Source organism: Aegilops tauschii, chromosome 5, assembly GCF_002575655.3.
Source record: "Aegilops tauschii subsp. strangulata cultivar AL8/78 chromosome 5, Aet v6.0, whole genome shotgun sequence".
NCBI classification, from domain to species: Eukaryota; Viridiplantae; Streptophyta; class Magnoliopsida; order Poales; family Poaceae; genus Aegilops; species Aegilops tauschii.
This window is the reverse complement of record NC_053039.3, coordinates 411,987,145-412,014,320: the sequence shown is the minus strand read 5'-3', so window position 1 is coordinate 412,014,320 and position 27,176 is coordinate 411,987,145. Positions and strand designations below refer to the sequence as shown.

Here is a 27,176-nt window from a genome sequence, read left to right as displayed (position 1 = left end):
GAAAAATAAAAAAATGACTCCTTATAGTGGCACCTTACCAGCTAGAACAATATCCGACGGAATACACTTGGTTAAAAAACAAAATGGTAAAAGATATCTTATTGAGGGGTCTGCCTGATTTTACACTAACACCATTGTTTCACGAACACCCTCACCTGCGAACGTCTTTATCTCATCTCACATTTGGCTTGCTAAAATATGGTAAATATATGCAAAATTTTAGGACGGAAACCCTAAGAGCATCTACAACCGTAGTTGCTTAAATCCGACCCCAGACCCCCACCCCAAACGCCCGCGAACGCGCCCGGGCGCGTCCACGGACAGTGATCAGACAACCCATAAAAAGTTGATTCCACAACCACAAACACCATTTCCAAATCACCTGATCCATATTATTACATACAGACGTAAAACCTAATCTAAGTGGAGCTCGTCCGGCTCTGCCGTGCCCAAGTCCAGCGACCGGCTGAGCCCCTCAGAGTGTTGGTCCGGTCGCCAGCGAGATAGAGTCGAACATGGGACACGGACCGGCTCACAGGAGTCATGGCGCTGCTGTCTCCCATGGCCTACTCTTCCTCGTTGGAGTCCGTAACCTTCACGGTGCCCGTGGACGTGAGATCGATGCTGAATCCGACCTGGGAGGAGCCGGCGATGTCCACCACAACACGGTTGCGGCGCTCGGACTGGTGCACCATACGGGGTGCCGGAAAATACGACTCCGCCTCGCCAATGTCCACTGCCGCGAGGGCTGCCGCTGCCTAGCCCGGCGGGCACGCCACGCCATATTTGCGTCATACGATGCCCAGGCGGACGCCAACAAAAGGGTTGCGCGTCCGCCAACACGTTCGGACACCAGATGGACCGCACCACCTATGGTGAGGCAGCGACGACACACCTCGCGGTGGATTCATGAGTCATTTGGGCGGACGCAAATGGATACCTGTCAGGCGGCCTCCTCTCAGAAGCGGCGGAGCGCAAACTGGATGGTCATCTCCTCCTCGGGGTCGTGTGGGATGAGCTCAGGGTCAACGGATCTGGAGGTGTAGGACTCTGATCCGCTGCCCGCCATGCCGGAGAAGGCCGGTGGTCGTCCGAAAAGAGCTCGGGTGGCGGAGTGGAGTGGACTGGAGGGGAGGGAGTGGAGTGGAATGCGGCTAGGGTTTCGACCGAAGGTGCAGATAGGGTCCATTTTATGTGGGGTTGGATGGGCCAGATCCGACGGGCAGGCATGCCTAGCCGCGTCCGGGCGTCCCCATATGCGCACAAAATTTAGACTGGATATGAGGGTTGCCAGTTAGTCCGGGCGTTCCGGACTGATTTGGGGCGCCTGGTAGGTGCGATTTTTGTGTTCGGTCACTTACCAGGCAATCCGTTCGGGCAGGTATGGGGTCCGGTTGCAGATGCTCTAAGGATGTCAAAACCGATGTAGACCACCTTTGACTGTTGTCACGCGTTTGAGGGGACAGCTGTGAGGTTTTTCTTTCTTCCAATTGAGCGAGGAATTGTATTGCACCAGATCAATAATTGAGGGGGGCAGTTTGAAAAGTTAAACGAGGGAGGGAGACTTGAGACTTCACTCTCGCCACACCTCTCGTCCGGCCTCCAGGGTCCAGCGCCCTTGCATTTCCGGCTCCGCTGCCGGAAACCAAGACACGCCGACCGCCTCCAGTCACCGTCGGCCGTCCCTGACCTCCAGCCGCTGAACGCCGTCCGGACCTCCATCAGCCGAGCACCTTCCACCATCTCCTGACCTTCAGCCGCCGGATTTGACCTGACCCTCACCGGTTTCTGCCAAGGTAATTTACCCCCACCCCCAGCCTGATTTTTGAGTTCCATCTGGATTTTACTCTCATCTCGGCATACTCTCCAGCAAATCGCCGGACGACTTAATGGCGGATCCGGTGTCCGCTGCGGTCGCTGTTGGGTGGGCCATGAAGGCCGCTGGGTGGGTCGCCTCGCCCATCATCTCCGAGCTTTACAAGAAAGCCTCCTCCCTCCTCAACTTTGATGCATCGCAGAAGCTCAAGGAACTCGAGCCAAAGATTTTGCTTCTGGAGCGCGTGATGGAAATAGTCGAGGAGAGCCCTTACAGGCCTCGTCTGCAGCAGCTGTTCAACGATCTTAAGTCTGCTTTCTACGAAGCAGAGGACATCTTGGATGATGTTGAGTATTACCTCCTAGAGAAACAGATACAAGATGACTATCGCAAGTTAGAGGTGGCCGCGCCTCGACGCAACAAGAATCATGTGAAGAAGCTCTTGACGTCTGCCAAGAAAAAGTGCAACTTCCTGAAAGACAAGGTCCTTTACTGCCTCTATATGTGTTTGTATTTTCTCTCGGGCATAAAAAGGTTTTTTGTTAAATTGTAGCATGAATTATGTTAGAATAATTGCAAAAGGGGAGTATCAACTCTACCTTTGATTTCCTGGTTTATTTGGGGCTCACTGGCTTTATAACTTAGCAACCATATCAAGCTGACGAACAAAAACTGAGTTGGATAATATTAAAAATAATCTTATTTTGCTAATCAAGCTGAAAAATAAAACTATCTTCAGTTTTTTTAATGTATGTTTCTCGGATCCGTAGAAATATTTTCTCATTCATCGATTTCCTCGCTTGCTATTTTGTTTTGCAGGAGTGTGGCATGTCAAAAATCGAGTTGAAGCAGAGCCTAGAGAAAATAGAAAAGGTCATAAATGATGCATGTGGATTTTTTGAACAGATGAACTTGCCAAACAAAAGTAATGCTAATTTGAGCAAACCTGCCAACTCACGAGGTGCGGTCACTACGGCGAGGCCTCCACCTCTGGTAATCGGAAGAGATAAAGATTGTGATAGCATAGTTGCAATGCTTCATGATAAGGAAGAAGATGCTCAACCAGACACCAATAGGGCTCAATGTTATTCCGTAATCGGCATTCATGGCATCGGTGGTTCTGGAAAATCAACCCTTTCACAACTTGTTTGTGCTCGTGAGGAAAAGGATGGTCATTTCAACCTTGTTATGTGGGTTCACGTTTCGCAGGATTTTAGTGTGGATACCATTTTCAGGCAGATGTCTGAGGCCGCTAGCAGGACCCCGTGCCCTCAGTTCAATAATCTTGACACCTTACAGACTAATTTGGAGAAGAAACTGCATGGAAAACGGTTCCTCTTGGTACTAGATGATGTTTGGTACAATAATAGAGATGTGAGGCAGTATGAGAAGCTGCAACAGATACTTTCACCGCTGAACGCTGGAGAGGCAGGAAGCAAGGTCCTGGTGACTAGTCGAACTAAAGACGCATTGATAGCTCTGGGTGCTGCAGAGCATAGATGTATTCCCATGTCAGTCCTAGGTGAAGATGTCTTCCTGAAATTGTTCAAGCACTATGCATTTCACAACGTGTGCGTTGCTGCTGATGACCGAAAAAGACTCGAAGACATTGCGACTCACATTGCAAAAAAGCTGAAGGGATCACCTCTGGCGGCCAAAATTGTTGGAGGGCAGCTACGTATGAGGCCAAACATTGATTACTGGAGAAGTTCCCGAGATGGAAACCACTTGGATGACACCATGGGAGCTCTGTGGTGGAGCTACCAACATCTTGATGAACAGGTCAGACGATGCTTTGCTTACTGCAGTATTTTTCCTCGAGGACGTTACTTGGAACGACATGAGTTAGTTAAGCTTTGGGCTGCAGAAGGGTTTGCTAGAAGTAGCAATGAAGGGAAGGATTTGGAAGATGTTTGCCAGGGATACTTTGATGAACTAGTGTCAGCCTCATTTCTGCAATCTGAAGTAAAGAAGTACTCCAGTAAAAAGGATACTTATATAGTTCATGATCTGTTGCTTGATTTAGCAGATAAGGTTGCTGGAAGTGATTGTTTCAGAATAGAGAATCAATGGAAACAGATAGGAGATAGCTTGGTAATGGAAGGATGTGAAGATGAAGTTCCCCCAGACGCTCGCCATCTTTTTGTTCAGACCTATGGTTCAGAATTGATAAATGAGAAGATATGTAAATTGGACAAGCTGCGCACTCTCATCATTGATGGCGTAGATGACAGAAAACAAGTTGAGGAGAAAGTCGTCAAGAGTCTGTTTGTGAGGCTAAAGAAGTTGCGGGTGCTTATCATACCTGTCTATAATGATCAAGGTACATTTTCAGTCCCAGAATCTATTGGTCAGCTAAGGCATCTACGGTATCTACGGCATCTTCGTTTTGAGACTAGATACGGCAAGAAGCTGGTTTTACCAAGCACTTTGAGCAAGCTTTACCACATGCAGGTTCTAGATTTTTTTGATATTCAAAACTTGGTGTTCAGCTCGCGTGATGACATGTTTAGCCTCATCAACTTGCGACATATGGCCGGAATGCCGTTTCTGAAAATTCCAAGAGTTGGCAGGATGACATTGCTTCGAACGCTGCAAAAAATTATAGTGGGAAAGGAACAAGGGTGCGAGTTAAAGCAACTCGGCGGCCTAAACCAGCTTCGCGGCAAACTGAGTATCGCGGGCCTCGAAAACGTCGAGACCCGGCAGGAAGCCCTTGAAGCCAAGCTGGGCGACAAAGAAGGGCTCACGGCATTGGAACTGTGGTGGTGTCATGATACGAGAGGAGAGTTGAAGAAACAGGAGGCTCAGACAGAGGTGCTGGAGGGTCTCTGCCCACCCAAGCATCTCGAATCACTGTCGATCTACTCCTACCATGGCTTGAGATACCCGAGCTGGATGATGGGCCAGCACGACGGCGGCCCAAAGTATCTGAACGAACTCAGCCTCAACCATTCCAGCACAGAGCTTGGGCGAGTGCTTGGTGGGTTCTGGCCTCACCTCCGTTCGTTCCACATGTACCGTTGCAGCTCGTCCACCATGCCGGATCACATGGAGCACCTGACGTCGCTCACGCACCTGGACCTCAACTGGTGCCCGAACATTCGGTCGCTTCCGACGCTGCCGCGGTCTCTTGAGTACTTGAGTCTCTTCTTCTGCAATGAGATGCTGATGAGTGCGTGCAGAAGAGCTGGAGACCCCAACTGGGAAAAGACTCAGCACATTCCTTATGTATGTGTCAACGACTTAGAGGTAATAAATCACCATATCTTCCTTGGCATTGTCATCATTCTTAATCTGTTTGCTAAACTGTCAAACACCCACCAGTCGACAGAATGGATACGGACAGCCCATGTAGATGGCGGCGGCTCTTCATCATCATCAGCGCCCAAGACTCCCTCGAGCGTGGAGGCAGTGTGATCCTTAAACCTGCCTGCCAATAATATACCTCGTCTATTGTACTAGTAGTATGTTGCTGAGTTTGCGAGTCAAGTGGCGCTGCTGCGTCATCAGCCAGCTACACGGTGCAGAATTTGATGATCCTTGTCAACAAAGTGCGACTATGCCTGTAATATATAATGCTGTGAAACCATAAACGCTGAGCTTGCGTATTTCCGATGGTTTGTAATACTATTGCACGAGAGATAGATGCTCAACATCCACATTTATTTGTTTCCGATTGGTTTACAGTGAACTGCTTGTAGTAATATTTTCTTCCTTGCCCCAAACCCCAAGACGTTGCTCAATCTCTAGCCTTCTCTGTGGTGTGTTTATTCCAATCCAAGTGTTTGATGATTACAAGGGACACTAGTGCTGCAGCGGATCAGCAAACATATAGCCAAGCAGACCACTTTATATGCACATTATGACTGAGAGGTTGCCATCCTAGGTTCGGTATATTCTGATTCTGATTGCCATCCAAGGCTCAAGGGGCTGAATGGACCAAACCATCGCACACATCTGAAGATGTCGACACAGATTCACTCAGCATTCAGACCAGTTTTATAACTCTATACGACGAGATCAGCAACATATAATCCAGCACATCACCTTGTATGTACATTATTATACTTAGATCTGGATTGAATCCAACAGTGGAACACACAATCATACTACTATACTTCCATCACATCCTGACACCAAACAGATATATTGCTCGTGTGCGCCACATAGATCACCGAAAACACATGCACTTTGCAATCAGGCCAAAGCATCAGTACACATTCTCAGCGGGGCCGTGGTAGTTTCTCCTCCTCAGCTGGGATTCCGCTGCGGGCTGCTGGAGGAAGATCTTGGTAGGATCATGTGGATCGACGTACCTGTAAACATCAGAGCAGCTGTGAGTTCACAACGCAACGCAACAGAGGAATGGCTGGAACAAGGAGATTGGGAAATGTCAGATTGGTGCACTCACGCATGGCGCATCATGTCGTCGACAGGAGTTTGCGCTGCCTGCATGGGGTCCACACGGGGCACAGTAGCGGGCTGGGCTTCAAACTGATTGTAGCGCCGCACTGATGTGATCAGGTTCAGGAAGAGTGGCACAAAGGTACCACATCCACCTTCCTTGAACAAGATCTTGAAGGTGTGGGTCGAGTACAGAGCCCTGTTCTGGCTTTCTGGAACAACCTGGATTGAAACCATCCATGGTTAATATCTTCGTATGTGTGTTTAGGAATGTAGGATGTACAAATATTCTCCAGTTTGATCATAAAATGTTCAGAGACAACTCACCGGCTCAACGAATCCAGAAATATTGTTGCAGTGAAATATCGGTTGGTTGAACTTCTCACCGTGCACGTACAGCTGCAAACAAGTTTGTCATGTCAGAGAATTTACATTTTGCCCTAAACTCATGATGTGATGAAATTATTAAGGAAGCAACATCAATGGTTCCTTTAACTGATTCACAGGAGATAGGGTCATTTCAGGATGCATTTGCTCACCAGAGGCATATCAAAGGCAAAGAAGTTCCCAACAGGCTTGGCGGCGACAAACACCATCCTTATGTTAGAAAGGTATATGGTGCCCTTTGTTTTTGCGTGACCGCCGGGCGCCCTGAGAACAGGCGAAGCAACCATATGAGACTGATGATAAGACTCCAGTTAGTTGTTTTTATGCAAACAGTGTTTAATAAGATAAATCCCAAGCTGAACATAATGAGAAAGCCTTCTAAATGACTACAACAATGAAAGCATTCCTCATCTAACTCGTGCACAACGAGATAAATGCATGGGTGCCGCATTTGTAGCTCACGATCTACTACAGACTGCGGCACGGTGTTTCCGTGCACCAACCGTTCCTAAATAAATCCCAAACCATACAATATGCAGCAGCAGCATTATTTTTCTCCTTGTCACCTAGCAGTTCCAACCAAGCGTTCCAAGTTATGTAGTGATGGATACAAGCTATACATACAGGTCAACCACGCATCACCAACACATCAAGCCTTCGAAATTGTATGTTTGCAACCCTTGAAAAGCTAAATTAGTTGCAAGGCGACGTGCCAGCCACTGAAGGGCAGAATTCCCCTCTCAAACCAAGGGCCCAGCACAATTCAGGCAGCGCGCAACACCCTGAATCTCAGACGGGCCAATTCCGAAGAGCTGCTAAAGCCATCCTCCTCGAAGCCAATCAACCAATCCCCCGCCGTTTCCTCGCGTCCAACCCTAACCTGACCCCGATTAAAAATCCCCATCCAGACAGCGCGATCGCCCGCGATGCTAGATCGGGGAAAAAAAATATCAATCTGTCCAAGCGAGGCGAAAGCAACCGGGGCGAGAGGAGGGAGGGAAGGGGATTACGCACGAGGGGATCTTGTCGACGTGGAACTCGACGCCGTCGCGGGCGAGGACGAACATCTCGCCGTGGAAGGGCACGGGCATCCCGTTCCCGAACAGCTGCGGGTTCTCCGCCATCTCTCCGGCCGCCCGCTGCTCGAGCCTTGGTTCCTTCCTTGCTCCGCCGCGTCGCCGGATGGATCAGGGGAGCGACGAATGGGACGCGGTTCCGATTCCCGGGAGGAGGAGGTCTGGGGGGTCTGGGTGCCTTGGTGGCGACGCTTCTCGAAGCGGTCGACTCGGGTTCGGGTGGTTTGGTTTCGTTGCGGCTCTGGGGTTGGGGTTGGGTTGGGGGTGGTCGCGTTTATGCGAGAGGGGATCCATCGCGTGGACCGCTCGATCTCTCGTGCGAGGCGGAGAGCGTTCCAGACGCGGGCCGAAGCGTGTCCCTACCGCTGACCCGTGCGCTATACCATAACCGTGGTTTTGTTTACCTCAGCCAAATTGTTTGTTACTAAGTTTTTTTTCTTCACGAGATGATATGGTCGATTCGTCCGGACCGTGCGGTTCGTATGTGTTTTGGTCCTGTACTCACCGTTGACCGGTCCGAGCGTCCTTTTCACTGAAAATGCAAGCAAACATGGGGCTTGTGAGTGACCGGACCGCTGTGGTGCATGCCTCCGACAATCTGACCACGTCCTTTCCCGTCCGAAGCAGCCAGCGCCGCATTCATGCCGGCACCGAGCGGACGTGACCTTACACTGGAGCCGACATTGAAGAGGCGTGCCGGCCGAGAATGCCATCCTCGCCGTTTCTTGGTTCACGCCTCCGCGTCCAAACGGCAACCCGTTTGTCCTCCTCCCTCCAATAAACATGAGCGGTTGCCGAGGAACCTACTCCGGCGTTACCTGTCCGTCCGTCTGCCGCCCACCATTAGCCGCCTCGCCTGCCATCCATCCGCGATTTAAATGCCAGCCCCGGGAACAGCCGCATCCAACCTCCTCCGCTCCCTATATCCTCTCGGCACCACACCCCGTCATGGCTTCCTTGAGCTCCAAAGCTCGGTGGGATCGTCCGAACAGAAAAAGGAGATCATCGCCATTACGGCCGGCTGGCAGGCCAGTAAACAGACGAGCTCTCCGAAGGCTAATGATGTGGACAAGCCAATAGAGGAGGCGGTTGATGACGAGCCGGTGCCACCGTCCTCGCTGGCCCATGCCGGCATCACCATGGGGGAGGCGCGGCTCACTACACCGACATGGTGCTAGAAGGGCGACATGTCATGTTTCGGCAAAGAAACTCTCGACGGGAGAATCGAGTCTATTCAGGAAGAATTGCAACAATTCTTCAATCCTAACGAAGTCATTCTAGAGGAATCCAATGAACAACAACGATTACTTAGGATCAGCTTGTGAATTTGCAACACCGTAGTAGAATCATTACCAACGGCACAATGGCTTCCTTTCTTCTTAGATACATTTCATTCATTCCATTTCTCTATAGTTTACACCAGAACATCTTGCTAATCCTCACAGACCTCGAAAAGGGTGGGGGCACCGGGCACTAGAACCAAATCTACATATACATCGAAACTTCCTATCTCAGCCAAGCTAGGCTTTGCTTTGGCATCGGTACCTTGCAGATCAGTACCTGGTATTAGCGCCCCCGGAGACCGGACTCGATGGGGGTAAGATTCGTATGTCTTCCTCTGTAGTAAAGGGCCCACCCTTAGAGGTGGGCTCTCTTTACGCATGAGGCCTGTTAGTGCGTGTCTCAATCCCTTGAGACACAAGTTCGATCGTTCACGAGACAGAGGACTCTTTTAAATAAGAAGACAGTGTATGGCTGTGAATAAGTCTATTCGGCAAGTCATAGAGAAGGATTGGATATAAGCTATTCCCCAGTTCTTCATTGGATCCTTTTAATTTAATATTACTTTTTGGAAGCAATCTCATAATAATATGTATTAGGCTTTTTTACTCAATCAAGAAACAAGATCGGACGTGATTCCGGTTCGTCTCCATTTTAGTGACACTCTTCCTCAAGCAAGGCAGCCGATAAGTCATCGAAGGGTTTGTTTGAATAATGATGAGAATCTTCGACGGAGATCGTTCCTTCAGTTTAGCAATCAATTAGATCCATACTGACTTAGCTTGAAGCATGGCTTGCCGTTTCGAGGCTCAATGCTACTCTTGGGAACATTATTGATACATCGACATTCAAGCATCTCGTAGTTGAGCGGTACTGCCATCAACAGTACCAAGATGGAAAGGGACTGCTGAACATGGATAGAACGCCTACAACCAATGCCTAAATAAAGGCATATGTCGAAAAGTGCAACTACTAATAGATTCAGTAAAGGAAGGCCCGAAACGGGCTGAGCTACTGCCTCATACATATGTTCTCTGACCACCTCCATATTCCACGGCCTGGTTGCAGCATGGATAAGATCCAACACAAACATAGGTGGATCATTGGACCGCGGGCAGGCATGCGCATGTCGGCCAGGCGTACAAACCTCCACTCTTCGACGAGCATCGACGCATAGAGAAGCAACTCACTGTCGGCACGGGCATCTTGGCAGACGTGGACGTGGACGAGTAGGAGGCACTGCTTCTATCCTATGTGTCGCCCGCGACATCTGCCGCGAGCTCTAGTGCCAACGCATCCTGTTGGCGGAAAAAGAAGCCGCCTTCGTGGAGATCAACGAGGCGGCGGCAGAATTTGACTAGGGCACGGATGACGTCGCCAGCTTCGAGCCGGCCGCGCCCCGACGCCACGACGAGGAAACCGACACGTCCGTGGGCACCGCCGGCAGTTAGGAAGAGTAGAGCATGGGAGGCCGCCGATACTTGGGTCCCACAAAGGCCACCACTCCCCATCCCGTTGAAGCTAGGCTTGGCAGTTTCTTCATCATCGGCTGGTTAGCCGCTTGCCAGCTTTGCGGAGGCGGAGTTTCACTTTCCGTGGCTCATGGCCAGCCAGCAATCATTTAGACTAAGTTAGAATAGGGTTTAATTCAAATATGTCAAAAATCATCTGAATTTATGTAAAAATTATCAAAATTTGATTGAAATTTTTCTGATTTATTTAAATTTGCATCAAATTTGTTTTATCTTTATTCAATTCTGTTCGAAATGTAACCAAACATGTTGGATGGCCAGATGCGATGTCCGATTTGAGGGTCAACGTTGGAGATGCCCTAAGTTTATAGATGATTCATGTGATTACTCAAAACCTTTAAGGAACCTAAATGAAAATCAAGATGCAAAATGTGAAGCTGAACATGAAGATTTAAAATGAACTTAATGTAACTTTTGGTTTTATATAGACATCTTTGTTGTGTAATAAAATCATATCATTTGCAAAAAGGAAAATTGGTTTATGTATGTAAAAAGATTGGCAACAAATGATACACAATTTTTGTCAATGTGGTGTCGCCTATTCAAAAGATCTGAAGTGCTGCAAGAGAAAACAAGACAAAACAAAAAAAAATCTCTAAAAACTACATAAGGCAGAAAATGCACCAGAGAAGTAACAGCACATTATTCCATATGTTCTTTTCCTTTCTCTAGCTGGATGAATCTTGCGAGCCTACACCGACAACAACAACAAAAACGTAACAGAAGGAACAATTTACAGGCTTCTTGCACAAGCATTAAGCACCAGCGAAGCATTTCCAACTCTCCACGGGCGTGCCTACCCACGTTACGACCAGCTTCCATTGCAGAATGAATCTCAAAGCTGTGACGTCCCCCCTACGGGATCTCATCCTGGTGGTACAGGTACAGGCCGAAACCAAACCGTGCGCAGGCCTTGCTGAATGCTGCCTCCTCCGCAGCCGCGACAGCGTCATCGTTGCGTCCCTCGTGCACCTTTGCCGTGCCTGTGGCGTCTCTGAAAGCCTATACCATGCAGTTACAAGTGTTGAGTTGAATTGCAAGAAAATGAGGACAAGAAGAAGGTTGGTTCAATGGGTGCATAAAGGTTGTTATGATGATCAACTAAATAAAATTGGTACAGTGGGTTCGACTCTCCATAAGTCCATGTATTACTTCACCAATTTCCACTCTATGTTAACTCAAAAAGTTGACATTCGAAAGCTATTAATTGAGAATATATGCTGGACAGATAGATGCTAGTTCTGCCAAAAAGAAAGAAGAGAACATATACCTCTCCATCTGTTCCTTTCAGAATCACTCGATAGACCACGGTCACAGTTCCACTGTTGGAATAAATAACATCACGAACTTCACCACACCAACCTGAAAGTACAGTAATCGTTGATCACTTCTCTTTAGTCCACCTGGTAATTTCTGTATTTGACGTTTCACATTTGTTTTCCTCCTATTTTACTATGTGGGTATCTTCAAGCATTGATGTATGATCACAGTAGTTCAATTATCCAATCTAATAAGACTCAAAACTTTTAGTAGCTGAAACATGGCACCTTCACCAAACACAATGTCAAAAGAGCATAAGGAGCCATCATTCTGATTCTCTGTAACAAACTAATAGGTAAGGCATGGTACAAGCTGATCATGTGTTCTTGATAAGATGGTATTTCTCAATATGAAGTTTGTGAGGAGACAAGTACATGGACCCAAAATACAGACTTGGAACTAAAGTTCAATTGAAACAAATAGAGAGGAATCTACAAGAAAAGTAAATATTAATCACAAGTGGGCGTTTGTAATTTTAACGAGAAATCACCTGGTGCATAGAAGCTCAGCATTCTGTTGGCATGGTACCTGCACAATCAGAGATTAAAAAACAGATTCTGTAAGGGGAAAGGTATCAAACTTTGTAAAAAGAAGTAGTCATAGTAGAAATCCAAGTTATGTCAGTACAAATTATTGCCAATAACTGATACTGTATGCCAGTGTATGTCAGGCTTACTTCCACTATATCCATTAAAATAAAGTTTCAGTGAATCCAAGCAATTCATCGCCAGCTTAACACGGGATATGCAACTACAGCCTCTCTTATCAAAAGACTACGAGCAGTAAGTTAATTATTCCACCTTTCATCCAACAAATCCAACCCATGGCGAAAGAAAATGCCCTGAAGCAATCATGTTAATGAGTAGACAGAACTAGCTTTAAGATTAGGGGATCTAGATAGCAACAATCTTTTATCAAATGGAAAAGGTAGCTTGTTGGAATGTCTAGCTTAAGAGGTCTTCAGATAGGCTAGACACGTCACTCTTCTGACAAGAGGTAAATGACAAAAGTAACTCATACTTGAGCTGCACTCTACTCTCCTAGTATTATTTAACCTCAGAATAGTTTCTGCACTGGCTAAGATAGGCTAATATCAAGGTGATTTAATTGATTTGGCATAACTGAAAGCATACAGACAGCACTGTATTATTTTCTCTTTACAGAAAAGGAGACCAAAATTATGTAAGTCAGCTCACAGCCGCGGCCGAATTTAACAGTCACGAAATGATTAGTAACTGTATAGCGTTCCAGCTAAAAAGACTATGTAAACTTCATTGTTTTATCCGAAAAATATACAGTATTTTGTAGATTTAAAACCAGAGGCCCACGCTCCATTTTAAAAGCAATATAGGCACGACGGTGTTAAGAAAAGATGATATGACAGCATACACATAACTGCTGCTGTTATCCTCTTACAAAGTCCAAAGTACCAGAACTCTTCCGCTTTTTATTTAGTTAGATTAATAGAAGTGTCCAACCTGTCGTTGTCTAGGACGCATAACTTGATCAACAACACCAAATAATTGACCACTGACTTTAAATACCTTATATCTACCAAACCCTGAAAGTGGAACAGAAGAAAAGTTGCTCAAGTAACCTTCCAATCTAGCGGATGTTTCGGACCTACCAACAAAGCAAGCAACAGCCTAAGTTGCAGAACATTAAACTATGTAATCACAAGTATGGTCAATCTAGTGTTAGTACCAAGACTTATTTTATTCTAACTAGGCCAAGAGAAAGTTATCGACTCAGACAGGTGAAATCATGAAAAGCAGGTCAGGTCTTCTTCACAGCCATCCTATCTTCATTGCTCGTCTGTCAAATCTAACAGCTCCTAGTTGGATACCTACTTGGTTCTTTTCGAGGACAACAGTGAACAACCCTACTATGCAAGAACAACTAGACAAGAGTGAACCGTATTACTGTGCGAGGTGGAACTTGGATGAGCTACCAAGGTATTAATCCTGCAGTAGAAAAGGTATGCCGGCACCAAATGCGTTTGTCCGGGCCATTTCAATTTGTCCAATCCCACCACCCGAATTCAGAGGGTAAACAATTAGAGAAGCAAACTACAGGAACCGATCCTATGAAAACTGTGCGCCCACTAAATTCCCATGAATCTCTGGAATCGCTAGAAGGGAACCAGCATCTAGCGACCGACCACGGTGGCTGACGGCGAACGGCAGCAGTAGCACGCAGCTGGGACGCGGAGGAGCAGATCAAATCGAGCAAACAAACGAGAAGGTGGATGGGCGTCGGGGGAGTTAATGAGTTGGGTGGTTGCGCTGAGCGTACCAGGGGACGGTGTTGGTGTCGGGGTCGATGATCTTGTCGGGGACGCGCTTGTTGAGGTCCCTGAGGATCTCGACGAGCGGGCGGGTCATCCCGGTGGCCTTGTCGAGCGGCACGACGTAGTTGGTAGTGGGCACCCCCTTCCCGACGCCCCCGTCCAGCCTCGCCGCCACGCGCGCGCCCCTCCCAAGCCGCCGCTGGCCCGGCGCGCACCGCCAGCCCGCGCCCGCCCTCGTCGCTGCCCCGAGCGGCGCGGCGAAGGGGCGGAGCCCCGTGGCCGCCGCGGCCTCCATGCTTGGCCTTGGCCGCCGCGCCGGGGTTGACTCTGCGTGGTCGATCGTGCGAGCGGTGGGAGGGGGGAGAGGCCAGAGGTCTGGGTTCTGGGAGAGGAGGAGGAGGGGAGTAGAAAAGGACCGGGGGTTCCGGCTCCGGTTCCGGGGATGGGAAATGGCCAGCCGCGCGGAAGCGGAAGCGGAAGGTTTGGTTGCGGCGAGAACAGGAGCAGCCGGGGGGCTACCTACCCGTGCGCCGCGCCTGCCAACTACTACTGCTACTACCGCTTCCGGTAAGCGTGAGAGGCCCGAGAGCGGCGTGGGGTTGGTGAGCTGCGTACGGTGGTCACGGCGGAGGACCACGGCGCGCAGGTGGGTCGATGCAAGGGACGGATCCGCGTCCCATTCCGTGGCACGTGCTCCGCTGACTGCCGCTGCGAATGCGTTTACCCCCGTTGAATAGCCGCAATTTTGGTAGTATGCCCATGCCATGCCAACGACAGCGTATATCCACGAACACGCGACTGTTCCAGCCGCAGCCGGATTCATGGAAGACGGTGGCTCAGATGAGACCACGCCACCCCAGACCCAACAAAACGTACCCACTATCTTGCCCAAGGCCAAGTCTACTGTCTTAAGTAGTTCAAATACCACATCATCTCAAAGTGCAGGTAACAGCACATGACAATGGTGTGTTCCACTAAACCCATTGTACGAGCTACTACTACCTATATGTAGCTAGTACATACGAAGACATTTTTGCACTTCTACAACAGTAAAGAAAGGAAATCTCCCAAGAAACACAGGGGAGGTCATAACTAGTCCTGCAAATGCAAATGGGAAAACTAACCGTATCATATAAAGTCTCTCTAACCTATCGTTGCATCGAATCCCACACCACTATAATAACCCTCCGGCAAAAGTAAAGGGGCTCAACCCGGCAGCCAGACTCTTTTGAAAAAATAATCTACTCTTTCAAACGTTTGGCAGCCAGCACTAATTCACTGGATCGGAAACGCCTGCCAGTTTTCCCTTGCGTTCATCCGAGTATCTATAATGCCGCCGTAGCTGTACCCTGCAGGCCACAAAGCGAGTTAGCCAGGATCACATAGACTCACAACTGTCAATATAAATAAACAAGGCTTGTAAAAACTTAATTTACCCGCTTGAGCTTCTGTTGGAAGAGCATCTCTACTTCTCTCCGGAGGGCGTCAACCTCCCCGGCGTACTCCTTCTGCTCCTCTGATGGCAGCTCCTCCAGCTGCACCCCCAGTCTGTACAGCACGCTGTCTAGGCCGCATGACTCCAAGTCCGTGCCGTCCGTCGAGGGAAGCTTCAGCAGACTCCTAATGGCCAACAAAACCTGCAGAAAAAACCAATGTCAGTCCAAACATGTAGCAGTGCAGGTCTTACTGATGGCATTCGGAAATTTCGTCAAGTGCACTTAGTCGTTACTTTCATTCCTTGACAGGTGTAGGAATACTTGCCTTTCTACAACATTCTTGTCAAGTGCTTGCTAAGAGCATAAATAGCATTGAACAATAAAATCCATGCGTATTAAACTAATAATACTGTCAAGCGCTAAAAATGCATATTCATGCACCAAATGGCAAGACAAGTCCACACAAGGAACAACTGTCATTAAGAGAGCAGACTATGAACTGGTAACCAATAGTAATCATAATGGTCTACAAAACTGAAGGAGACACTGATCTTACCTTTTCTTGAAGGTCAAGGTCAAACTTCGATAACATATCAGTGACTGACTTCAGAAAAACACGTTCACTTAAGAATGGGAGCCCTGAGCTTCCAGAATTTAGCTGAAAGTCTGCTAGGTCAGTTATTAAAAACACTGCCTTCTTCTGAAGCCGAACATCAACACTGTTGCTTCCTAGTATGTGCTGCAAAAGTGGGAAATTTCGTCACAGCTGAACCGGTTATTTGCTTGTATTCCCAAGATAGGATGCTTCACTACCTGCAACATTGCGTTCCCATTTTCTGAAGTGAATGCCTCCTGACCATTTACATTATTTCTGATCAAAGCCGATATAGCATACATTGCCTTCGCAGCTTCTTTTGCCGAAGTGGAATAACCCATCTTCACTAATCTTGCCAAAGCTCCATAACCAAGAATCTGACCACGAAAGAAACAGTCAGCACATGTTACATGGTTAGAACAGAAAATGATTATAACAAATACTTCAACCCAAGGCACTCCTGTGCTCAATGGGGGAAACATACAAGCAAATCAGCTCTTAATAAAATGGCATGCACAGCTGACAATCAGTTTGAGAAAAGAATAGAAGAAACCACTACGAGTGTATAGCAATGGTGAAATGAGAGACATATAAACATCATTTTCAAGCATATTTAATGAAGTTTGTTTGAACAACACAGAAACCACACATTTCGCTCACTAGAAAATAAAATTTACTCCCAAAAATAGTGATTAATGAAGCGTTATACTCTGCAGAAACAAGATACATCGTTGAATCAAAATGCTCCTTTGTGTGCGATTAATAGCATTACCTGGCTTTGGACAAGGGCATTATTTTGACTGGCTGTACCCAGGATCCATGCAGAGGTGATCCGTATTTCTTCATTTGCATTATTAAGATCTTGAATCACAGGAACAAGGCCCCCAATTTTGTCAAGGTCTGGTCACAAATCCATGAGCAAGATACAGTTTCAGAAAACCTTCCAAAAGGTCACACACACAACTATAAGCCTTTGTTGTATACTTGCATCCAAATTTGATTTTGGTTCTCTTTTTTTTTCTTTTGCAAAAGCTGGTAAACTACATATACACTTGATACACGGAGCACCCTAGTAAATCCTAGTATCCTACAAAGTCTAAAACAGTGGTTATGGCAAAACTGTAGATTATTTCATTGGCATAAACTCTAAATGTTAAAAGTTAGATGTTTCAGTTATACTACATAGTTATAGGCAGATAACTCTGGTTGATTTGCACAACAGTGAGATACTCCCATATTGATGTACCACTAAAAGAAAATATAAATTTACCATTTGCATTATCAATGGGCTCAACAAGAATTAAAAGCTCTTGCAATGCACGCTGGCGATCCTCCAGTGAAATGGAAGCATTATTTAAGTCAGCAATTGCAATCTTCATTAAGTCAGCATCTGATGGCATCTTTAACTTTTCCATCAAGCCCTGTAAGAAAATTGATAAGATTCAGCATAGCGTGCAATCATGCTTATGCTTTGTGTTTCATCTATATATAGAGGAGACCACATACCAGCTGTCTGCCTAATCATAATAAAACTCAGTTCCCAAAATAATGCATGCCTCATCTAGTTAGCATACTTTTCTAAGGAAAATTAACATAGGGATAACATAATAATGATTTGTCTTTTGATTGACATATACTCCCTCCGTTCCTAAATATAAGTCTTTTCAGAGATTCCACTATGGACTACATACGGAGCAAAATGAGTGAATCTACACTCTGAAATATGTCTATATACATCCGTATGTAGTTTGTAGTGGAATCTCTAAAAAGACTTGCATTTAGGAACGGAGGGAGTAACAATTACAATGGAAGGCATAATGCAACGTTGGAAAGTTTAAACATGAATACGTCAGTGGTGGGCGGTCATTAAGGATATTAAGGCAAATTCTCAATATGACAATAAATAATAAGTTTGTTAAATTGACATCGGAGCAAATGTGATGATAATCGAAATCACAACAAGCACACATCTGAAGCTACAAACAAACCACTTCAACAGCTAGGTATAGTGTACAAGTACAATGCAGCTGACCAATCCAGAAAAGCACTACTAGGTTCTGATGTGAATAGAAGCAGACATGGCAAGTTTATACATATGACACAACAAAACCCAAAACATGAATCCTGAAGCCGCATTTCTCACCTTAATCTCATGCCGCCGCTTGAGCAGCTCATCCTCTGATAACTTCTGCACATCCGCCGCCTCTTCTTTCAGCCTTCCTGGATCTGAATTCCCTGCGTCACCAAAACCAACCACCAATACCAGATAGAACTCAGTAAAATGCAGCAGTGTCTCCAAAACCAACCAGAGTTACAAGTTTACAGCGCAACTGCAGCATCAAGCTGCAAGTTCCTACATCTTAAACCAAGTTCAGCTTATCCACTAATAAATCAAGGATAGATTACCAATTTTTATGGTACTAGCTACTGTATTCTGTACTAGCCACTAATAAAACATCGAAAGCCTGACTAAAAACCAGTAACACTTCGGGAGAATTCGTTGCAATCCAATTACTAAGCGACAACCAGCAAGCAACAGTACAGTTGAGAAGTTCCGCTACTCATAATCCAACATTTTCCAAAGCGGATCGAAACAACTGATCGTAGAATCTGAGTATCTGACTATCTGAGGGGGTTGGGAGCTTCCCGTACCGATGGCCCACTGCAGCATGCTGTCGAGGGAGCCGAAGCCTCCCGCGAAGTCGTCCTCCACCACCAAGCCCACGCCAACGGCCTCCCGCTCCGCGGCCAGCTCCCCCTCGTCCTTCCCCGTCGCCCACTGCGTCGCCGCCCCGCGCGACCTGTTCTCCTCGTCCCCCTCCGCCGCCACCGCCACCGCCGCGGAGGCCGTCGCCGCTGGAAGGAGGAGAGCCGCCGACAGGAGAGCGACCGCGAGGAGGAGGTTGCGGCGGCGGTGACTGGATCGCTCCGAGTGCGGCCTCGCCTTCGCCATGGCCACGGAGCAGCAGGAGTGGGGTTCGGAAGAGGGTTCTTCTTTTCTGCTGTTTGGAATTTTCGAGATGTCGAGGCGGTCTCTGCATTTTGTATGGTTCGGTAATTGCGTTGTTTCTCGTGAGTTCGTGAGGAACGCAGTATTCGCGTTGGACTCCGATTACAGCGGGTCTAGGGATGGGTTTGTGAGAACTGTGGTTGTTTAGGGGGAATTCTGGATAAACGCGACTGCGTGGAGCCCCTGGTTCGGTGTTCGGGACACTCTCATTGGCTGGGTGACATCACGCCGGAGAAGGTACGCGCCGACCGTGCGTTCGGAAGTGGACGGCGCGATGACACATCGCGTGTGTGCCCTGTTCAAAACTGTTTTCACACCTTATTTAATATCTTTCTTTTTGCAGGGCTCCCTTTGTCCCATAAATATAAGACGTTACTGCATCAAATATGTGAGTACATTGGACGTAATAACATCTTACAATATGGAACGGATGGAGTATGTGGTTAGCAATAGAGTTACAATCATAGTTCATAGTGTCGGCAATTCCCAGGGCAAAATTCTTAAGCCAGGCAATAGTTTGTTCTTGAAGCAATAGAGTTAAAATTCTTGCTTAAGCCACAGTCTCGCAAAGCTTTACCAGACCGTGGCTCACCATATTCGCGTCACGATTGACCTTTAAAATTCTTACATAGTTTTCCATGATTTTCTCACCGGGTGATACTCGAAGCGTAATGGGGTGAGTTTGGCGTCTTTGACATTCACTAGCTCGAGGGCTTCCACGTAATCCGTCTCTACCACGATCCGCCGAAGGGAGGGGGCATACAACGCCAGACTGAGGCCCTCCTCCATGGCCGCCAGCTCTGCCTCAACTGCATTTGAAATATCTTGGAGACAAGGCGTTATATTATAAATATTCAGGACCACCCGCTATTGGGTAAATTGGGGCGACTGTTTTTGACATTTAGGACATCCACAACGTATGGCCAAATACTAGTTCCAAATGGCAAAATAGTGTTTGGAACCAACTCTCACTGATGTGCAAGCTAATACCAAATTGCAAAAGATGGAAACTAGAGCAAGTAGATCATCTAACTGTTGGAAATATGCCCTAGAGGCAATAGTAAATTGGTTATTATTATATTTCCTTGTTCATGATAATCGTTTATTATCCATGCTAGAATTGTATTGATAGGAAACTCAGATACATGTGTGGATACATAGACAACACCATGTCCCTAGTAAGCCTCTAGTTGACTAGCTCGTTGATCAATAGATGGTTACGGTTTCCTGACCATGGACATTGGATGTCGTTGATAACGGGATCACATCATTAGGAGAATGATGTGATGGACAAGACCCAATCCTAAGCCTAGCACAAGATCGTGTAGTTCGTTTGCTAAGAGCTTTTCTAATGTCAAGTATCATTTCCTTAGACCATGAGATTGTGCAACTCCCGGATACCGTAGGAATGCTTTGGGTGTACCAAACGTCACAACGTAACTGGGTGGCTATAAAGGTGCACTACAGGTATCTCCGAAAGTGTCTGTTGGGTTGGCACGAATCGAGACTGGGATTTGTCACTCCGTGTGAACGGAGAGGTATCTCTGGGCCCACTCGGTAGGACATCATCATAATGTGCACAATGTGACCAAGGAGTTGATCACGGGATGATGTGTTACGGAACGAGTAAAGAGACTTGCCGGTAACGAGATTGAACAAGGTATCGGGATACCGACGATCGAATCTCGGGCAAGTACTGTACCGGTAGACAAAGGGAATTGTATACGGGATTGATTGAATCCCCGACATCGTGGTTCATCCGATGAGATCATCGTGGAACATGTGGGAGCCAACATGGGTATCCAGATCCCGCTGTTGGTTATTGACCGGAGAACGTCTCGGTCATGTCTGCATGGTTCCCGAACCCGTAGGGTCTACACACTTAAGGTTCGATGACACTAGGGTTATAGGGAATAGATATACGTGGTTACCGAATGTTGTTCGGAGTCCTGGATGAGATCCCGGACGTCACGAGGAGTTCCGGAATGGTCCGGAGGTAAAGATTTATATATGGGAAGTCCTGTTTTGGTCACCGGGAAAGTTTCGGGTGCTATCGGTAACGTACCGGGACCACCGGGAGGGTCCCGGGGGTCCACCAGGTGGGGCCACCGGGCCCAGAGGGCTGCGTGGGCCAAGTGTGGGAAGGGACCAGCCCCTAGGTGGGCTGGTGCACCTCCCACAAGGGGCCCAAGGCGCAGGGAAGGGGGAAACCCTAGGCTCAGATGGGCCTAAGGCCCACCTAGTGGTGCGCCCCCCCTCTCTCCCCCCTTGGCCGCCCCTCCAAGTCCCATCTAGGGCTGGCCGCACCCCTTGGGGGGGGGAATCCTAGATGGGGGCGCAGCCCCTCCCCCTCCCCTATATATAGTGGGGTTTTTGGGGCTGCCATAGACATGAGAACATCTCTCTCTTGGCGCAGCCCTACCCCTCTCCCTCCTCGTCTCTCGCAGTGCTTGGCGAAGCCCTGCTGGAGTGCCACGCTCCTCCATCACCACCATGCCGTTGTGCTGCTGCTGGACGGAGTCTTCCCCAACCTCTCCCTCTCTCCTTGCTGGATCAAGGCGTGGGAGACGTCACCGGGCTGCACGTGTGTTGAACGCGGAGGCGCCGTGGTTCGGCGCTTAGATTGGAATCAACCGCGATCTGAATCGCTACGAGTACAACTCCTTCGTCCGCATTCTTGCAACGCTTCCGCTTAGCGATCTACAAGGGTATGTAGATGCACTCCCCTTCCTCTCGTTGCTAGATTACTCCATAGATTGATCTTGGTGATGCGTAGAAAATTTTGAATTTCTACTACGTTCCCCTACAGTGGCATCATGAGCTAGGTCTATGCGTAGTTTCTATGCACGAGTAGAACACAAAGTAGTTGTGGGCGTCGATTTTGTCAATTTACTTGCCGTTACTAGTCTTATCTTGATTCGGCGGCATCGTGGGATGAAGCGGCCCGGACCGACCTTTCACGTACTCTTACGTGAGACAGGTTCCATCGACTGACATGCACTAGTTGCATAAGGTGTCTAGCGGGTGTCTGTCTCTCCCACTTTAGTCGGATCGGATTCGATGAAAAGGGTCCTTATGAAGGGTAAATAGAAATTGGCATATCACGTTGTGGTTTTTGCGTAGGTAAGAAACGTTCTTGCTAGAATCCCATAGCAGCCACGTAAAACATGCAACAACAATTAGAGGACGTCTAACTTGTTTTTGCAGGGTATGCTATGTGATGTGATATGGCCAAAAGGATGTGATGAATGATATATGTGATGTATGAGATTGATCATGTTCTTGTAATAGGAATCACGACTTGCATGTCGATGAGTATGACAACTGGCAGGAGCCATAGGAGTTGTCTTAATTTATTGTATGACCCGCGTGTCAATGAAAAACGCCATGTAATTACTTTACTTTATTGCTAACCGTTAGCCATAGTAGTAGAAGTAATAGTTGGCGAGACAACTTCATGAAGACACGATGATGGAGATCATGATGATGGAGATCATGGTGTCATGCCGGTGACGAAGGTGATCATGCCGCGCCTCGAAGATGGAGATCAAAAGGCGCAAGATGATATTGGCCACATCATGTCACCTTATGATTTGCATGTGATGTTTGTCATGTTTACACCTTATTTGCTTAGAACGACGGTAGCATAAATAAGATGATCCCTCACTAAAATTTCAAGAGACGTGTTCCCCATAACTGTGCACCGTTGCGAAGGTTCGTTGTTTCGAAGCACCACGTGATGATCGGGTGTGATAGATTCTAACGTTCGAATACAACGGGTGTTGACGAGCCTAGCATGTACAGACATGGCCTCGGAACACATGTGAAACACTTAGGTTGACTTGACGAGCATAGCATGTACAGACATGGCCTCGGAACACAAGAGATCGAAAGGTCGAACATGAGTCGTATAGTAGATGCGATCAACATGGAGATGTTCACCGATGATGACTAGTCCGTCTCACGTGATGATCGGACACGACCTAGTTTGACTCGGATCATGTATCACTTAGGTGACTAGAGGGATGTCTATCTGAGTGGGAGTTCATTAAATAATCAGATGAACTTAATTATCATGAACATAGTCAAAAGGTCTTTGCAAATTATGTCATAGCTTACACTTTAGTTCTACTGTTTAAGATATGTTCCTAGAGAAAATTTAGTTGAAAGTTGATAGTAGCAATTATGCGGACTGGGTCCGTGAACTGAGGATTGTCCTCATTGCTGCACAGAAGGCTTATGTCCTTAATGCACCGCTCGGTGTGCTGAACCTCGAGCGTCGTCTGTAGATGTTACGAAACATCTAACATACACGTTTTGATGACTACGTGATAGTTCAGTGTGTGATGCTAGCGGTTTAAAATTGTGGCGACAAGACGGTTTTGAAACGTCGCAGAACATATGAGATGTTCCAAAGACTGAAATTGGGATTTCAGACTAATGCCCACGTCAAGAGGTATGAGACCTCTGACAAGTTTCTTAAGCCTGCAAACTAAGGGAGAAAAGCTCAATCGTTGAGCATGTGCTCAGATTGTCTGAGTACCACAATCGCTTGAATCGAGTGGGAGTTGATCTTCCAGATGAGATAGTGATGGTTCTCCATAGTCACTGCCACCAAGCTATTAGAGCTTCTGATGAACTATAACATATCAGGGATAGACATGATGATCCTTGAGCAACTCGCGATGTTTGACACCGCGAAAGTAGAAATCAAGAAGGAGCATCAATTGTTGATGGTTAGTAAAACCACTAGTTTCTAGAAGGGCAAGGGAAAAAGGGATACTTCATGAAACAACAAATCATTTGCTGCTCTAGTGAAGAATCCCAAGGTTGAACCCAAACCCGAGACTAAGTGCTTCTGTAATGAGGGGAACGGTCACTGAAGCAGAACTACCCTAGATACTTGGTAGATGAGAAGGCAGGCAAGGTCGACAGAAGTATATTGGATATACATTATATGAATGTGTACTTTACTAGTACTCCTAGCAGCACCAGGGTATTAGATACCGGTTCGGTTGCTAAGTGTTAGTAACTCGAAATAAAAGCTGCGGAATAAACGGAGACTAGCTAAAGGTGAGATGACGATATGTGTTGGAAGTGTTTCCAAGGTTGATGTGATCAAGCGTCGAGATTGGTGTTAAACCTAAATAATTGTTATTTGGTGTTTGCGTTGAGCATAAACATGATTGGATTATGTTTATCGCAATACGGTTATTCATTTAAGGAGAATAATGGTTACTCTGTTTATTTGAATAATACCTTCAATGGTCTTGCATCTAAAATGAATCTCGATCGCAGTGATACACATGTTCGTGCCAAAAGATATAAAATAGTAATGATAGTACCACATACTTGTGGCACTGCCATTTGAGTCATATTGGTATAGAACGTATGAAGAAACTCCATGCAGATGGATCGTTTGGACTCACTTGATTTTGAATCACTTGAGACATGCAAATCATACCACATGGGCAAGATGACTGAAAGGCCTCATTTTCAGTAAGATGGAACAAGAGAGCAACTTGTTGGAAGTAATAAATTTTGATGTATGCAGTCCAATGAGTGCTGAGGCATGCAGTGGATATCGTTATGTTCTTACTTCACAGATGATTTGAGTAGATGCTGAGTGTATTTACTTGATGAAACACAAGTCTGAATTATTGAAAGGTTCAAGTAATTTCGGAGTGAAGTTGAAGATCGTCGTGACAAGAGGATAAAATGTCTGTGATATGATCATAGAGATGAGTATCTGAGTTACAAGTTTGGCACACAATTAAGACATTGTGGAAAGTGTTTCACAATTAATACCGCCTGGAACACCACAGTGTGATGGTGTGTCCGAACATCATAACTGCACCCTATTGGATATGGTGCATACCATGATGTCTCTTATCGAATTACCACTATCGTTTATGGGTTAGGCATTAGAGATAACCGCATTCACTTTAAAAGGGGCACCACGCAATTCCGTTGAGACGACACCGTTTAGAGAAACCTAAGTTGTCGTTTCTTAAAAGTTTGGGGCTGCGATGCTTATGTGAAAAAGTTTCAGGCTGATAAGCTCGAACCCAAAGCGGATAAATGCATCTTCATAGAATACCCAAAACAGTTGGGTATACCTCCTATTTCAGATCTGGAAGCAAAAGTAATTGCTTCTAGAAACGAGTCCTTTCTCGAGGAAAAGTTTCTCTCGAAAGAATTGAGTGGGAGGATGGTGGAGACTTGATAAGGTTATTGAACCGTCACTTCAACTAGTGTGTAGCAGGGCACAAGAAGTTATTCCTGTGGCACCTACACCAATTGAAGTGGAAGCTTATGATAGTGATCATGAAACTTCGGATCAAGTCACTACCAAACCTCGTAGGACGACGAGGATGCGTGCTACTTCAGAGTGGTACGTGATCCTGTCTTAGATATCATGTTGTTAGACAATACTGAACCTACGAGCTATGGAGAAGCGATGGTGGGCCCATATTCCCACAAATGGTTAGAAGCCATGAAATCCGAGATAGGATCCATGTATCAGAACAAAGCATGGACTTTGGTGAACTTGCCCGATGATCGGCAAGCCATTGAGATAAATGGATCTTTAAGAAGAAGACGGACATGGACGGTAATGTTGCCGTCTATGAAGCTCGACTTGTGGCAAAGAGTATTTTCACAAGTTCAAGGAGTTGACTACGATGAGATTTTCTCATCCGTAGCGATGCTTAAGTCCGTCGGAATCATGTTAGCATTAGCTGCATTTATGAAATCTGGCAGATGGATGTCAAAAACAAGTTTCCTTACTTGTTTTCGTAAGGAAAGGTTGTATGTGATACAATCAGAAAGGTTTTGTCGATCCTAAGGATGCTAAAAGGTATGCTAGCTCCAGCGATCCTTCCATGGACTAGAGCAAGCATCTCGGAGTCAGAATATACGCTTTGATGGAGTGATCAAAGTTTTTGGGTTTATACAAAGTTTGTTAGAAACTTGTATTTACAATAAAGTGAGTGGGAGCGCTACAACATTTCTGATAAGTATATGTGAATGAAATATTGTTGATCCGAAATGATGTAAAATTTCTGGAAAGCATAAAGGGTTGTTTGAAAGGAGTTTTTCAAAGGAAGACCTGGATAAAGCAGCTTACATATTGGGCATCAAGATCTATAGAGATAGATCAAGACGCCTGATGATACTTTCAAAGAACGCACACCTTGACATGATTTTGAAAGAGTTCAAAATAGATCAGCAAAGAAGGAGTTCTTGGCTGTGTTACAAGGTGTGAGTATTGAGTAAGACTCAAGACCTGACCACAGCAGAAGAGAGAGAAAGGACGAAGGTCGTCCCCTATGCTTTAGACGTAGGCTCTACAGTATGCTATGCTGTGTACCGCACATGAAGTGTGCCTTGCCATGAGTTGGTCAAGGGGTACAATAGTGATCCGGGAATGGATCACATGACAGCGGTCGAACTTATCCTTAGTATCTAGTGGACTAAGAAATTTTCTCGATTATGGAGGTGAAAAGGAGTTCGTCGTAAAGGGTTACGTCGATGCGAACTTTGACACTAATCCGGATGACTCTGAGTAGTAAACCGGATTCATATAGTAGAGCAGTTATTTGAAATGGCTCCAAGTAGCGCGTGGTAGCATCCACAAGATGACATAGATGTTCGTAAAGCACACACGGATTTGAAAGGTTCAGACCCGTTGACTAATAACCTCTCTCACAAGCATAACATGATCAAACCAGAACTCATTGAGTGTTAATCACATAGTGATGTGAACTAGATTGTTGACTCTAGTAAACTCTTTGGATGTTGGTCACATGGTGATGTGACCTGTGAGTGTTAATCACATGGTGATGTGAACTAGATTATTGACTCTAGTGCAAGTGGGAGACTGTTGGAAATATGCCCTAGAGGCAATAATAAATTGGTTATTATTATATTTCCTTGTTCATGATAATCGTTTATTATCCATGCTAGAATTGTATTGATAGGAAACTCAGATACATGTGTGGATACATAGACAACACCATGTCCC

At 46.5% G+C, this 27,176-nt stretch overlaps 4 protein-coding genes across 4 annotated transcripts; 1 reads left to right on the top strand and 3 right to left on the bottom strand.

Annotated features, from left to right (window-relative positions):
- Positions 1 to 1,512: 1,512 nt before the first annotated feature.
- Positions 1,513 to 5,544, top strand: LOC109762059 (putative disease resistance RPP13-like protein 1). The gene is made up of 4 exons (XM_020320874.3): positions 1,513 to 1,796; positions 1,871 to 2,300; positions 2,636 to 5,068; positions 5,144 to 5,544. The coding sequence occupies exons 2-4, from the start codon at positions 1,890 to 1,892 to the stop codon at positions 5,234 to 5,236; spliced, it is 2,937 nt and encodes a 978-aa protein (XP_020176463.1). The 5' UTR covers positions 1,513 to 1,796; positions 1,871 to 1,889; the 3' UTR covers positions 5,237 to 5,544.
- Positions 5,545 to 5,795: 251 nt separating this feature from the next.
- On the bottom strand, positions 5,796 to 7,938 carry LOC109762060 (UPF0664 stress-induced protein C29B12.11c). Its single transcript, XM_020320876.4, has 5 exons — positions 7,625 to 7,938; positions 6,763 to 6,874; positions 6,551 to 6,622; positions 6,231 to 6,445; positions 5,796 to 6,135 (listed from the first exon to the last, which is right to left on the bottom strand). The coding sequence occupies exons 1-5, from the start codon at positions 7,732 to 7,734 to the stop codon at positions 6,030 to 6,032; spliced, it is 615 nt and encodes a 204-aa protein (XP_020176465.1). The 5' UTR covers positions 7,735 to 7,938; the 3' UTR covers positions 5,796 to 6,029.
- Positions 7,939 to 11,118: 3,180 nt separating this feature from the next.
- Positions 11,119 to 14,725, bottom strand: LOC109762055 (DNA repair RAD52-like protein 2, chloroplastic). The gene is made up of 4 exons (XM_020320868.4): positions 14,115 to 14,725; positions 12,310 to 12,347; positions 11,770 to 11,861; positions 11,119 to 11,501 (listed from the first exon to the last, which is right to left on the bottom strand). Exons 1-4 carry the CDS (start codon positions 14,402 to 14,404, stop codon positions 11,355 to 11,357), a joined length of 567 nt encoding a protein of 188 aa, XP_020176457.1. The 5' UTR covers positions 14,405 to 14,725; the 3' UTR covers positions 11,119 to 11,354.
- A 292-nt stretch (positions 14,726 to 15,017) lies between these two features.
- On the bottom strand, positions 15,018 to 19,151 carry LOC109762054 (hsp70 nucleotide exchange factor FES1). Its single transcript, XM_020320867.3, has 8 exons — positions 18,793 to 19,151; positions 18,284 to 18,375; positions 17,411 to 17,561; positions 16,913 to 17,040; positions 16,359 to 16,517; positions 16,102 to 16,284; positions 15,546 to 15,746; positions 15,018 to 15,458 (listed from the first exon to the last, which is right to left on the bottom strand). The coding sequence occupies exons 1-8, from the start codon at positions 19,091 to 19,093 to the stop codon at positions 15,435 to 15,437; spliced, it is 1,239 nt and encodes a 412-aa protein (XP_020176456.1). The 5' UTR covers positions 19,094 to 19,151; the 3' UTR covers positions 15,018 to 15,434.
- Positions 19,152 to 27,176: the final 8,025 nt, after the last annotated feature.

Coding starts and splice junctions, on each gene's coding strand:
- LOC109762059 (XM_020320874.3), top strand. CDS start 1,890: ATGGCGGATCCGGTGTCCGCTGCGGTCGCTGTTGGGTGGGCCATGAAG. Junction 2,301..2,635: donor GCAACTTCCTGAAAGACAAG/GTCCTTTACTGC, acceptor TTTGTTTTGCAG/GAGTGTGGCATGTCAAAAAT. Junction 5,069..5,143: donor TATGTGTCAACGACTTAGAG/GTAATAAATCAC, acceptor AACACCCACCAG/TCGACAGAATGGATACGGAC.
- LOC109762060 (XM_020320876.4), bottom strand. CDS start 7,734: ATGGCGGAGAACCCGCAGCTGTTCGGGAACGGGATGCCCGTGCCCTTC. Junction 6,875..7,624: donor CACGTCGACAAGATCCCCTC/GTGCGTAATCCC, acceptor GCCTGTTCTCAG/GGCGCCCGGCGGTCACGCAA. Junction 6,136..6,230: donor GACGACATGATGCGCCATGC/GTGAGTGCACCA, acceptor TGATGTTTACAG/GTACGTCGATCCACATGATC.
- LOC109762055 (XM_020320868.4), bottom strand. CDS start 14,404: ATGGAGGCCGCGGCGGCCACGGGGCTCCGCCCCTTCGCCGCGCCGCTC. Junction 12,348..14,114: donor GACACCAACACCGTCCCCTG/GTACGCTCAGCG, acceptor CTGATTGTGCAG/GTACCATGCCAACAGAATGC. Junction 11,502..11,769: donor TGAAAGGAACAGATGGAGAG/GTATATGTTCTC, acceptor TGCATGGTATAG/GCTTTCAGAGACGCCACAGG.
- LOC109762054 (XM_020320867.3), bottom strand. CDS start 19,093: ATGGCGAAGGCGAGGCCGCACTCGGAGCGATCCAGTCACCGCCGCCGC. Junction 16,518..16,912: donor ATGCCCTTGTCCAAAGCCAG/GTAATGCTATTA, acceptor TTTCGTGGTCAG/ATTCTTGGTTATGGAGCTTT. Junction 15,459..15,545: donor TCCAACAGAAGCTCAAGCGG/GTAAATTAAGTT, acceptor TGTGGCCTGCAG/GGTACAGCTACGGCGGCATT.